The following is a 14396-nucleotide window of genomic DNA, read 5'->3' as shown; positions in this document are numbered from 1 at the left end:
CTTCGATTTTTTAAAAAATAATTATTGGTTTTGTATGTAACCTAGAAAAATAATCCTAGTTCGGTAGCATTACCAGCTAGTGTAGGGTGCGTGGTATAAAAATTAAACGAATCCATTCACTGGTTTCCAAGAAAATGGTACAAACACTTTTACAGCCGTGCTAAAAATTTGAGCCCACGCCATACGCGGGAATGGCAAGTTAGAGGGGGATAATTAACACCGACATGCTGAACTTCTATCCACATCTATCGCTGGAAGCAATAGCAAATCCATGGATTGGCAAATTTCTCGTAAGCGGCCAAAACACGGACATCCCCCTTAATCCTACGTACACCAAGGGGTTACGCGTAACTACTCACACTAAGGGAGGGTTAAGAATGTCCACCATATAAATCATTATTTTGTCCTAGAAAATGTAATATTCTTCCTTATTTTGTACTAACTATAAACCATGATAACTGAAGGCACAAAATGGTGAATAATATTACATTTTCTAGGACAGATAGTGATTTACGTGGTGAACATTTTTAACCCTCTCTTTGTGTGTGGTGTTACACATAACCCATGATTCCACTTTTAATAGAATCACTCTGAAAACAACAGGTCTTTTTCATTAAGATGCAAGACGCTTTGCGTCAGCTGTACCTGTAGTAACTTTAATTGGAAATACCCTCATGCACATTATGGTAACACGTTCCAGCAAGGGAGGGTACTTTATGACCACCAGGAAAACTTTTTCAAAATTTTGGGTTGTTATAACAGGATATAAAATTTATTATTTTTGACACAAAACTTGAGTTATGACATGATACTAAAAGAAATATCCATAAAAATTCTTATCCTACCAAAAGTGTGGACAATTTTTAACCCGCATTTGTGTTCGACGGGTTAATCCATTCTCATTTCATTAATACCGTGTTTTCTTGTCTATTTGGTTTCAGGTTCTATCCTTGTTACTTAGAAAACGTCCACCGAAAATAGATCATCAGAAGTATTCTACCATCATTGACAAGTATTTGTACAAATGTACAAGCTTGCATGCATTACTTTCCTCCAATAATCTGTTCCTTTGATGTAAAAGTTATCTCCATCTTATATTGTTCACACGGTTGACTTTCCGTTCTACTTTTTGTAGTTACCATATTTTATATTACATCCCTCATATAACCATTTCTGCTCAAACAATGTCCTGAATAATTTATTTCCTTCCTTTTTAATGTATATATTTTATTTCAATCTCAACTCTCTCTCAGTGATCTGTTCTACATTACATTTTTCTCCATAATCACATTCAGAACAATTCCACCTTCTTGTGCACATAAATCCTTAAAAATCACGACTGTGTATCTATTACAATGTTTACTATTCTAGTGCAAAGACTTTGCTTATGAACACCTTACAGATAGTACTTAACTGTTTCTTACATTAAAAAATAAATAATTAATTAAAAGTAATTATTATTAGTAAAAACAACTACTTAAAATTTTAGTACCTTATTGTTGTTCTTCAGAGATTCTTTCTTAACGCCCCTGTGTGACGGAGAGCGGCTCCGTTTGGATTTGAACTTGCCACATTTTTACTTTCATCTTTGCCAGTTTTACTTGTAGCGACCATATTTCTATAGCCATAGAATTCCATTTTATACCGATAACTAATGCCACGGAGAATATTTAGACTGTTACTGTCTTCCCCCTTACGTACTATATGTTGTATTCTTAAAGCTTCACTGCATTTATTATCAATACAGTAATATAGAAATACACAGTTTACGATCAACAGCATGCGGCTATTATTATTATGATGATGTAAAGTCCAAGAAAAATCGCTCCGTGAACTTCAAGATGGTACCCCTCGTTAATGACCGTAGACAACGGCAATACATGTTTCACATATGTATAATATTAATCTATGAAAATTCATGGTTCGTTTTCTTCAACAGTAAACATTTCTAAAATATTTTTTTTTTTTCGTTCTCTTTACAGAACTCCTAATATGGAGATTTGCAAACCAGAGCTATGCTATATAACCTGGAAACAAATCACCACAACAACAAAGAACCAGAGATGAGAACAAGAAACAAGTGTATTTTGTAAATAAAACTTCATGAATATCCCTGTGAACACGAATGTGTGTATGATTAAATAACAATAACTATAAAACATCTTAGTGTAATAGATCAGGAAGAGAAGTCAATAAAACACTATTATACTTATCTAAGTGTTTTTATTTCAATTTCAATCCGAAGATATCTCGTCAACTTGACAATAACAAATAGATTGTGACATCGTAAGTTTTCATTATGGCACCTTTATCACTACCAAAAGACTAAGTAATCTCCCAAAATAACACAGTTACATATAATAGTTCTATAGAACATATCAAATTTTACTTTTTAACAATTTATCCTTAATAAATTTAAAAAGAGTGCACAAAATAACAAAAAAGAGAATAATGCATGCAATCATTCATATGATCATTGCAATAAACCCGCAATTTAGAGAATAAGTTGTAACAAAAATCATTCGAACGGTAAAAAGCATTTCCGACAATATTTTATGTGCATGAAAGCAGACAAGCAAAACCATACAAAATTTACAGATGTACGTATCTCAGTATAGATAATAGTTCACATTTTTAATTAGTAACAATTTCCAAACTTAAGGGATGAAGACAGTGTACTCCTTCCGAAAATTAAGAGGGATGTATCAAGGTATACCGTATATCTTGTAACAAAGCCTATTTATATATTAAAAAAAAAAATAATTAAAAAAAAAAGCTAAGACGTATTGCTTACGTGTATATTTACGGCAATTTTCTACACACAAAAGGCGACATCAGACCACTCAAATTAACAGAGTTACGTATGGCAGCTACAGAGAACAATTATGTTTTCTTTGTAAATTTCAAAATTTAAAGGTGATCCATTGTACCCCTTACGAAATTTAAGAGGGTTGCAGACCGTGGTATCCGTATCCCATGACAGAATAGACCCGTGCACTCACTCATATGCCCACAATGCAATAAAGCCTTATCAAAGAAGTCAAAAACCTGCCATTGAAGGTAACGCACTGAGCCATTCAACCATCCAGAGGTACATACTACTCTACCAAATTTTTCCTTTTGGCTATTTCCAAAACTAAAGGGATGGTCCCATGTATCCGTTCCGAAAATTAAGGCTAAACCACAGTATCCCTTTCAAAATCATGAACGAGCGGTCTTAAATGATGTCATACCACGTGATAAGGTCACCTGACGATTAATGTTGGCAATCAGGGAAAATTTTCTTTAACTGTTTCATTCACTGTACTAGTCCCCTTTATTCAGAACGAGAATAGTAGTTACCTTAAGTTCATATTAAAATAAAATTTAGATCTTTCTTCACATTTCGTACCTTGCATGTGTTCCGTAGTAGACAGAAAGTTTTACACGTACTGTAATCTGGATGATGGAATGTTACAGACAAACTGTATTTTAAGCTTATTTACAATGTTACACTTACTTTCAAAACTATTTTACACTATTCACAGTCTTAAGGTATTTCAACATGTACTAAAACATCGAACATTCAGGTTTTGTTCTAGGTAAAAAGAAATTGGAGTAAAAACACATGCCATTTTTGTTGAAGCAGAAATGCAACCTCTATTAAATAAGAGATAAAATTTCTAGGATCATATCATGTTGGGCAAATTCATGGAAAAAGTACACCACGAGTATTGACGTTTCCCTGCGGTAGTTTACTATCTTGTTGATAGTTCCTTTAAGTTTTTATTATATTTGCAGGATATTTGAAAAAAAATAATTTTACAGGCGAGCCCGTATAGTCCTCGTTACAAAATTATATCTGATTATTTGTTCCCTCTCGGAATAAAAGTTCTTAAAAATAATTTCACTGTAATTATATCTAACTAAATTAGGTTATGTTTATAATTTAATTACATAAACTTTATTGAAACAAACATTACATAGAGATAATTGAAATACTATTTGCTTATTAATTTTAGATCAGACAAAATGTGTGAGAAAAGTCCTTATTTTAACAAAATTATATTGGAATAAATTTTTAAAAAAAGAACTCCTTGAACACGTATGTACATAATTTTATTTAACTACACTCACTATTTTAAGTTCACTCATATTAACTGTTGTTCTCATAACACTTAAAACAATTTGTTGTTCAATATAAATTGTTTTTCACTATGCTCAATCAGCACTCCATATAAAACACTCGTACACGTTGGCTCTCAAGCTGCTTCTGTTAAATTCGATCTTGGAAACGCTGCAATACCAATAAACTTGCCTTGTGGAACATGATAACCTGAAGAACAAATCCTTGATTCAGGACAAAAGTAGAAAATATAATACAGTTTATTCCAAACTCACCTACCGACCTGAACACAGTCTCAAACACATACACATTCATACTTACCCCCCATGTACAGGGTGTAAAGAAAGGTTGTTTACAACGCTTGGGAGGTGATTCTACAGATGAAAACAAGTAAAAAATATCTATGTAACACAATGTCCATCTCGGCCTCCTAACCGAGTTACGGACGTCCAAAAGGGTGGGAAAATGAAATTTGAAGGCTAATTCTGGCTAAACGACAAGAGACAGAAGTGCGGTGTTAGGCGGCCCACACAGGCTCTCGACATGGACTATCCAAAGATACTAAGATTAGATGTGTACAAGGCGAGCGCAAGGGACATACATCCTCTCACCTCACTTTGCCCTCATAACGTCCGCGGCATGCTTCGCATCCTTTGGGGAATCCCTTGCGCTTGCCTTATACACATCTAATCTTAGTATCTTTGGATAATCCATGTTGAGTCTCTGTGTGGGCCGCCTAACACCGCCCTTCTATCTCCTGTCGCTTTGCCAGAATTAGCCTTCGAAGTTCATTTTCCAACCCTTTTGGACATCCGTGACTCGGTTAGGAGGCCGAGATGGACATTGTGTTACACAGACATTTTTACTTGTTTTCATCTGTAGAATCACCTCTCAAGCGTTGTAAGCAACCTTTCTTTACACTCTGTATATATATACAAGGTGTTAATGAACTATACCGACAAACTGTAAGATGTGATTCCTCACATCAAAATAAGAGAAAAAGTTCATATGGACGTATGGCGAGAAGTGGGTAGTTTCAGAGCTAGGGCTGTCCAAAATCGCGAAAAAGCTAAATTTCAAGAGGCCCTATTTCGAATTCCAGAAACTATGCATGGTGGTTCTTATCAGGGTAAAGGAAGCCACGCATATACAATCCAAAAGTGCATATTTCATCAATTGTCAATAGGTGTAGAGGGTATTCCCTATAGGGTGTAATTCTCAGATATGCTCTCAATACATTTTTCAGATATACACTGATTTCAAGAATGGTCCAAAGTAGGCAGGAGGTAAACGTTAACAACAATAGACATCCAATGCTTTGGAGGGAAGGCGGAAGTGTTAGAAGCCGGCAACTCCATGTTTCTTTGTGTTCGGAATAACGTGTGATGATATGTATTTCGTCAGGGTATATTTCACCATTTCTTCACTTATAAGCGTGAAATAAAACATCGCATAATACGTTTTCCGCAGTACGAGAAAACGTGCTGATGACGATCCTTAACACCATCAACATTGCGCCAAAGGATTACATGATCACTGCTATAAAAGTTTATCGTTTGCCTTCTTTCGACGAATCATAAAGTCAGAGCGTATCTCAAAATTCGGTTGATGGCATGTCTGGGAATTTCACCCCGCAGTGAATACTCTGTTCACCCATTGAACATTAACGAAATGTGCATTTTTGGATTGCGTATGCGTGACTTCCTTTACGCTGATAAGGACCACCATCCACAGTCTCTCGAATTGGAAATAGGGCCTCTCGAAATTTGGCTTTTTCGTGATTTTCGACAGCCCTAGCTCTGTAACTATGCACTTTTCGCCATAGACCCATATTATTTTTTTTTTCTCTTATTCTGATGTGAGGAATCACCTCTTAAAGTTTGTCGATACAGTTCATTAACACCCTACATATAAGAATATTACGGAATATATTCCTCAAGTATGACATACTTGACTTTGAACGTTATCAATGTTCTAGTCAATACACTATGCTTCTAAAAGGTTCAGACTTTCATAGGCTCCATCATAAAGTTAAATATTTTGAAGTTGGAAATTTCGAGGCAAATGTAAGAATTAATGTTTAGTTACATGATTTGATTTCGAAGCGGAAAATCTTCACATCAATCACAATAAAACACATGTTATTTAGATGATTAATTGTAGAGATTATCAAGGGTGCTGATCTCGAAGGAGTGAGAAAGCCCGGCCCAATTTTGTTTGGTCCCCTGTTTTCAATTTAAGTCCTCATTGATGTCTTGCTAGACGATATCTGACAACAAAATGCACACACCTGAACGCCCACTTCCCAGAGTTATACAGAAATCGATGTCGCTGGCGATTACCTGCACAAACCTATATTCCAGTAAATTTGAAAGTTCAAATAATGCTAACGATAGTTAATTGCTTTTCTAAACAGGAATTTCAACTTACAATGCAACTACATCTGATTGATTTTTAATTGTGAACGCACGGTAAGTGGATAACAATTTGTTGCAAACATTTCCACTTTGTACCAAATTCAGATATGGAAACATATTTGAAGTTACATTAAAATACGACATCAGTGGATAAAGACGGTTGCTTACGAATTCAAACCACTTAATTGGCTAGTAAATCCTCTTTCTAAACCACCAATTGTATTGGATATGAAGCCTACGGGACCGAACGATTGCCCGAAAGCGTAGCTTCTACTGTAGCAAATTCCAGCATAGCATAGTAAGGCAAATGTCTCCCTACATAGCTTTGGATATATGGCTGGCTTGCTTGCTTGCTTGCTTGAGGAGGAGTGATGTTATACAATGGGTATTTTAATCCTTTGAATCAGCTTTGAGGGAGGAAAAGATGGGAGAGAGGAAATATAACATAGGTATGCTACACACACGTATATTAATAGAAAAAAAAAAACTAATGGCAGCAAAACTCCTCGTTGAGTATAAATCTCGGATACCTATCTGAGGAGTCAGCACTGGTCTTTATTTCTTTTTCTCTCAGATGAATATCCAAGGATTTTTTTTTCATTGATACACTGCAATCTACTTTATACTTAGTCAATCATATTAAACAATCCTTGTGGCAATTAACTTAAATAACTCGACCGGTCTATTAAAATTATCAAGCAGTTCCCTCAGCTCGATTCGAACCTACCACCCTCAGCATACCAGATTCTTGCCTTTACTCTCTGAGCTACCAAAGAAAGGTGGGAAACGATGTTAACAGTTTTAGTCTAAGTTGTTCTCCAAATGTACCCGTCAAAATTTTTGGATTATTCAAGGTCATTTTCGTAGAGAAGTAGGAATTGCTATTATGAAATTTTTAAGGTCCCTTTAGGCTACCTATTTGCCCGAAGGATAATTAATGGAAATGAATGACTATGAAATAACCGGTGGAATGAGAATGTAGGAGAACCCCGAGAAAGCTCACACATGATGTCCACCACAAACCCATATAGGCTGAGGTCGAACCTGGGACTCTTTACACCAGTGTGAGCATTCTATCACTGTGTCTCCATGCCTTCAATACTATATATTAATCTTATACTTTTTCGAACAGTTTTGAAAATCTAATCGATGTCTAAAATACTGAATTGTTAACGAACCCAATGGAATTTTGTTATGTGCGTCAAAATTAACAAATTCTGCTTGTTTCAACAAGCCTGGAGCCGCTGATAGAAATTTTACAAGATGATAATTGCTGATCGAAATCTAACACGGACTTCCTACCATAGTTTGGAGCAAACCTAGTAATGAAGCCCTGCAATCAATTAATAAGGCAGTTTTGCAAGTAATAGTATGAATTTACAGCAAACGCGAAAGTATTAGTACTTCCAGGGCCGGCGAGAGCGGTCGCGGGCCCCGGGGCTGAGCAATCCCGGGCCCCTGACATGTTTCCTTATGACTTTTTACGTATTTACCACTTTGAACGGAAATAAACTAAAATGAACATTAAGACTTATTTTGAACTCTTTATTAGACCATTAACGCGTTTAATTTACATGTTAAACAGTATTGCTATATCTCCAAATAAGTGAATAATAAGAACTCTGAACCTAACCTATGTTCACTGTTCGCTGAAAAAAAAACTTCATTAATTCACTATTTATGATTTTGTTTAGACCCTATACTTGTTGGTTCTAAGATTTTTGAAGACTTCAAAACTAAAATGAATAAAAAAATTATATATATAAATACAATGATATCAAAATATAGAAAAAAAAGTAACTTATCTATTTGTAATAGCAAAAGTTCTCCTCTAATGCTCAATCAAATGCTCAAAACAAACTAATTTGTGAAGGAAATACAAAAAGAAAGTATTAAATAGTTAATAAAAGTTGAGAAAGTAAATGTTCTCAACCATCCAACTTACCCTGTACTATCTTTGCACAAATTGTTGCTATAAATAATTATATAGAAGTAAGCTATGCAATTAGTCTTCCTTAACTAGAGACATGAGGCATTAGGCCTAATTTAGTTACTTCAATGAAATATTGCTCAAATTAACTATAGTGTGATTAATAATGTGATATTAGTAGTAATTGTCTGTAGGAGAAATTTATTATATGTATTACTACTAGACAACTGTTACAGTTACAATGTATCCTTTTCTACGTATAGTTACAACAAAATTCCCTTTCTGGCTTTTTTTCAGGGCGATTTCATCAATGATAGCATCCAGTTTGGTACACTTGATAAGTTCTGTCTCCACTGCCAACAAGCCTAAGCTTGATAATCTGTCTTGACACATTGTAGAGCGTAAAACATCTTTTTACTCTATTTAACAGAGAGAAAGAGCGCTCTGTACTAGCAACGGTAGCAGAGATTGGGCAAATATACGAAGGGCCACTGTCAGATTTGGAAATAAAGTTTCTAGATTCAAAGTTTTGATGTTATTTAGGAGCGTTGAAAGCGTTTTCTCACCAAAATTGGACGAATATATCAATTTCAGGCTATGCAGTTCATCAGAAAGATCATCTCCTAAATCTTTTGGGTATCGCTGGACTAGTGCAGCTGCTTGTTCTTAGATCTGGTCGCCTGTCATTTCTTTGCAAGACTACAGTACACAAAAATTGTTACACAAAGAGCGCACTGATTGGAAGCGAACTAAGTAAAAATATACAACATTTAGTAATTCTTTTATCCTCGGCCGCCGGGCCCCCTTTGGGGCCCTGGGCCCCAGGGCTCTGGCCCCTCCTGCCCTCCCCTCTCGCCGGCTCTGAGTACTTCTGGACACAATTTGATGGAAACGTAAATAAATTTGTTCTAAGCGTATAGAAAGACAACTAGGGAGTTTAAAAAACAATTTAAATTTTAATGTTTATAAATAATGCCTGAATTATCCAAAAGATAAACCATGAAAGAAAAAGAATTCTTATGCAAAATTAAAACAAAAGGTACTTACCATATACCTATAATACAAAATTCCCAAGCAAAATTCCAATAATTAAGCCTACTACAATCACAACTATCATCCAAGGAGTTTCGAAATGAAAGGGAATGTCCTGAAAAACAAATAAAATGAATAATGTTAACAAAAAAAGAAATTTTACGTTTTCTGAATATACGTTTTTAAGCAAGAAATAAGACAGATAACTAATATAATACTGATGTACTAATAAAATTCAAACAAACAACACAATGTTGCCTATCACAAGCATAGGATTTTACCTATGACTCTTCGCACTAGAGATGGAAAAAGTTATACTTTTAAGCCATTGTGCACCCTGAAGCTTCAAGGTCCAATAGAATCACAACATGAGAACAATGACAATGTGTACGGAAACTATCGTACTGGTGCCCTAAACCTTAGGAAATGCAAGATAAGGTAAAAGCAGAAGTAAATGCTAAACACGAAAAAAAGACCCCGATGTAAGTGTCATGACGGTGCTTCTCATTTATCAGGTAGGGTATTTTAAGGAAGACTAATTTTGTGATAAAAATGAACTTGGAAATGCGGCTTAAGATTTGCAGAATTCGGTGATAAATATTACGAAATCGATGCAAAAATATTCCGAATTAAAATGATTTCTTCAGCATATTATTCATTTATTTATTACCTTGAACAGAATGAATGAATTAATGATTATGGTTTAATGCGAACGTCAGCAAAGAGGCCGTTTGCCCACGTCACGATCCGCACAACTGCTCTCCCTTAGCCTAAAGGGCATAACCGTGGGACGTTAAACTGAAACACGATTTCTCAAACACAAACTGCAAGGGGACCGTGATGTTCCATGACATCCGAGTATTTAGAACATTTGACAAGATTATACCGAATACTCGGTGGGACAATACATTCTCCACAATACGGACGGTCCAAACAGCGCACCAACTAACTATGCATCAGACGAGAATGTCCGATACGAAAACACGCCACGATCACTTGATTTTGGTGAGTAGGACAACAGGATGTCTGCCACTCTCCACGGAGGGGCTTAATTGCGTTATTTTCATTTGCCTGGTCCTAATCTGCTTGCCAATGAGAGCGCATCAAGGTGTGAAAATAGCTACAGAGATCGGAGCGAGGAAGATACTGCCCAATGCAATCCCGGTGAAGGCGTGTTCTTGGCGGTTGTGTCAGAAGATTCATTTACCCAAATGCAAACATGATCCGGTACCCAGCAGACAACGACGAGACAACTCTGCTACTATAGCAGATGGCACCTCATAAGAACGTATTAAGCGAGAGCGTGGTAGCTGAAAACATTCTGCACACTCAGAATTACGGTCTGAGAGCAGGTGAAAACGAGCACGCGACGTAACGAAAGTGTAAGAACGTGGTCGAGGGCAAGCTTAATTTGCAAATATTTGACACAGGCGATGAAAACTGATTTCTAAACGGTCTTCTTCGGTGACAAAGGCAAAGCCCATAGAATTCCTATCCTTAGAATCATCCGTACAGAACACATTAAAATCGGGGTACTGCTCCAAAAATGCTACGAACTCCTGCTGGTATACCTCAGAACTGGTGCGCTATTTCGAATGCAAAGAGAAGCGGCAATCGAGTATTGGTGAACAAAGCAGCCATGGGAATACAGCATAAAAATGAAGCAACGAGAGAGGGTCACAAAAGATCGTCAAGCGAGAACACACTCACACGCACGAATATACCATGGCCGTGTAACGCGAGGACGTCAGCATAACACTCGTAAATTTACCCACCACGGAGAGAATACAGCGCACAAGGGTGGTCAGGAATACAGCGCACACGTGCGGAATAATTGAGAAGTCTCTCAAGACGATATGAAAACGATGGTTCGTTGGCTTCAACATAAAGGTTGGCAACGGGACTAGTACGGAAGGCACCAGTAGCGAGTCGATCGGACCCACGATTGATTCATTCACTAACTCACTCACTCTCTCTCTGTATATATATATATATATATACAGTGAAACCTCTACTAACGGACACCTCTATAAAGCGGACACCTCCCGTAACGGACATATTTTGTAATCCCCAAACACTGTAATAGGATAAAACATATTGGCAAACCTCTCTAAAGCGGACACTCTCTAGTACGGACACGGATACAGTCTTTTCTGCTCTTTATAGGTATTATTCACCTCCGTATTACGGGCACTTGCTCTATAACTAAGTTGAAAAGTATTGTAAAAATACATTTTTAGTAATTCATACATGTCACTAAGAAAGCATTGTGACATTTTGCCTCCTCAACTGTCTACTCAGTAATCCAGACGAAGAGTCTCTGTTTAACAACACTCTCATGTCCTTTGCTTGCATTCCACTCTCACTCAAGCTGTTTTAGACACAAAAGTGATAGAAAGTTGCCCGCCGTTTGGAATAACACGTTATTCTACTGTCCTGCTGGAATCTCTAACCAAGCAGAAGACAAGTTCGGTAGTTTTTGCCCGCGGGTATGCATATTGTCACAAAAAAGACACTAATGGACTGCAATTAACCCACAAATTAAAGCGACATACTGTAAACGTAAGTGTAAAGTGCAGAGAACTGTAACATCTTATTTCCATCGTGTGCCTCGAACATAAGAGTATTGGACAGCAGAGGACAACACAGGTGCAGTAATATTTTGGTAATATTTGTGAATACATGATTCATCCAAAAGTATTGTTACTAATTGCATATTACCTTCTGTACTAATTTACGTAAGAAAATATCAAAACCTCTCTAAGGCGGACACATCTCTATAGCGGACAATTATTGATTCCCCACGGCTGTCCGCTTTAGAGAGGTTTCACTGTATATATATATATATATATATATATATATATATATATATATATATATATATATATATATATATATATATATATATATATATATATATATACAGGGTGTTAATGAACTACATCGACAAACTGCTGTAAGAGGTGATTCCTTACATCAAACTAAGTCAAAAAGTTCCTATGGACCTGTGGGAAAACTGCATAGTTTCAGAGCTAGGGCTGTCCGAAATCGCAAAAAAACCAAATTTTCAAACTCCCTATTTCGAATTTGAGAAATCGTGGAGTGGTGGTCCTTATCAGCGTAAAGGAAGTCACGCATACACAATAAAAAAAAAGGATATTTCATTAATGTTCAATGGGTTTGCAGAGTATTCCCTGCAGGGTGAAATTCCCAGACATGCCATCAACCGAATTTTGAGCTAAGCTGTGACTTTATGTTTGGTCCAAAGTAGGCAAACGATAAGACTTGGCAGCAGTGAACACGGAATTCTTTGCGGCGAAGTCGGAAGTGTTAAGGATCGTCAACAGCACGGTCTCCCGTACTCGGGGAAAAGCATGCTGCGATGTTTCCTTTCACGCTTATAAGTGAAGAAAACGGGAAATATACCGTGAGGAAATACATCGCATCACATGTTATTCCGAACACAAAAAAACATGGAGCTGCCGGTTCCTAACACTTACAACCTCCCTCCGAAGCACTGGATGTCGATTGTTGTCACGGCTTACCTCCTGCTTACTTTAGACCTTTTTGAAATCAGGGTATATCTGAGAACTCAGGTTGAGAGCATATTTGAGAATTATACCCTGCACGCCCATTGAAAATTAATGTAATACGTATTTTTGGATTGTGTATGCGTGATTTAATTTACGCCGATAACGACCACCATCCATAGTTTCTGGAATTCGTAATAGGACCTATTGAAATTTAGCTTTTTCGTGATTTTGGACAGTCGTAGCTCTGAAACTATGCACTTTTCCCCATAGGTCCATATGAATTTTTCTCTTATTTTGGTGTGGAATCACCTCTTACAGTTTGTCAGTATAGTTCATTAACACCCTGTATATATATATATATATATATATATATATATATATATAATGTGTGTGTGTTTTTATGTATGTATGTTCTAACATAACTCTGAAATGCCTGGAGCAAATTTAACCAAACTTGATACACGTATTATCTACAATCTGGAAAACAGTATTATGGTGTTGGAATGAAGTTGGTTAATTACGAGATTAACACTATCAACCGTTAAAAAGTTTCACGATACACCTTGGATAATTACAAGAAAATTATATGAAACAACAGAGAGAACATACTTTTTCAAACCAAAAGTAAAACAAAATTAGTGCACCCATGTCAAAATTATGCGTAATGATACAGACTATTATGGAATGAGCACTGTCAGCCATTGAGAAGTTTTATGGTTTAGCTCCGAAGACTACTGTTTGTAGAACTAACGAGAAAGGATACTCTTTAAAATAAAGAAATAAATAATAAAATTCGTGCACCTGCGTCGAAGAGTTATCTTTGAACATACGCACAACACACACACAAACATATATATGTGACTAATATATATAAACAGGTAGAATTGAGAACCGTTTTTCTTTCAGTCGATTGAAAATACGTATATGTATTAAAGTTACACTAGCTCGCCGCGGGAGCACGTTGTGTTTCGTGGCGGTGGTCATTGCGGGGCAAGCTACAGTAACTGCTAACACGTCCGAGAGGAGGGTATGTGTAGAATCCCATCGTGTTGTGTATGCAGAGCAGGTTAGGTTCAATGGCGCGTCAACTTGGATGTTCACTCCAAATTGGAGGTGCGTGCAACGATCAGATTTCTATGGGCTAAACGGCTCAATTACACGAACATTCATCGTGAAATCACTGCTGTACAGTATACGCTGAGCGTGCAATATCTCGCCCAGGTATTGTAAAGTGGTGTAAGCAATTTGACGCCGGACGCACAGATCTCACGGACGAATATGGCGAAGGCAGGCCCGCAATGTCCAGTACTGTTGCAAATGTTGACAGTATGAATGGGATCATTAGAGAGAATCGGCGCACAACAACGCAGGAAATTGCC

At 36.8% G+C, this 14396-nt stretch overlaps 1 protein-coding gene across 10 annotated transcripts in view; it reads right to left on the bottom strand.

Moving 5' to 3' along the window:
• Positions 1-2203: 2203 nt before the first annotated feature.
• Positions 2204-14396, bottom strand: part of LOC145674353 (uncharacterized) — a 67208-nt gene continuing 55015 nt past the window's right edge. For all 10 annotated transcript variants that reach the window (XM_081744293.1, XM_081744297.1, XM_081744302.1 and 7 more), the window contains 2 exons: positions 9500-9599; positions 2204-4315 (listed from right to left, as the gene is read on the bottom strand). In XM_081744293.1, the coding sequence (XP_081600419.1) occupies positions 9507-9599 (93 nt within the window). In that variant the 3' untranslated portion in view covers positions 2204-4315; positions 9500-9506. The remainder of the gene's footprint in view (positions 4316-9499; positions 9600-14396) is intronic.

Source organism: Thermobia domestica, chromosome 17, assembly GCF_964235325.1.
Source record: "Thermobia domestica chromosome 17, izTheDome1.hap1.1, whole genome shotgun sequence".
Taxonomy (NCBI): Eukaryota; Metazoa; Arthropoda; class Insecta; order Zygentoma; family Lepismatidae; genus Thermobia; species Thermobia domestica.
This window is presented reverse-complemented; position numbering and strand designations above follow the sequence as displayed.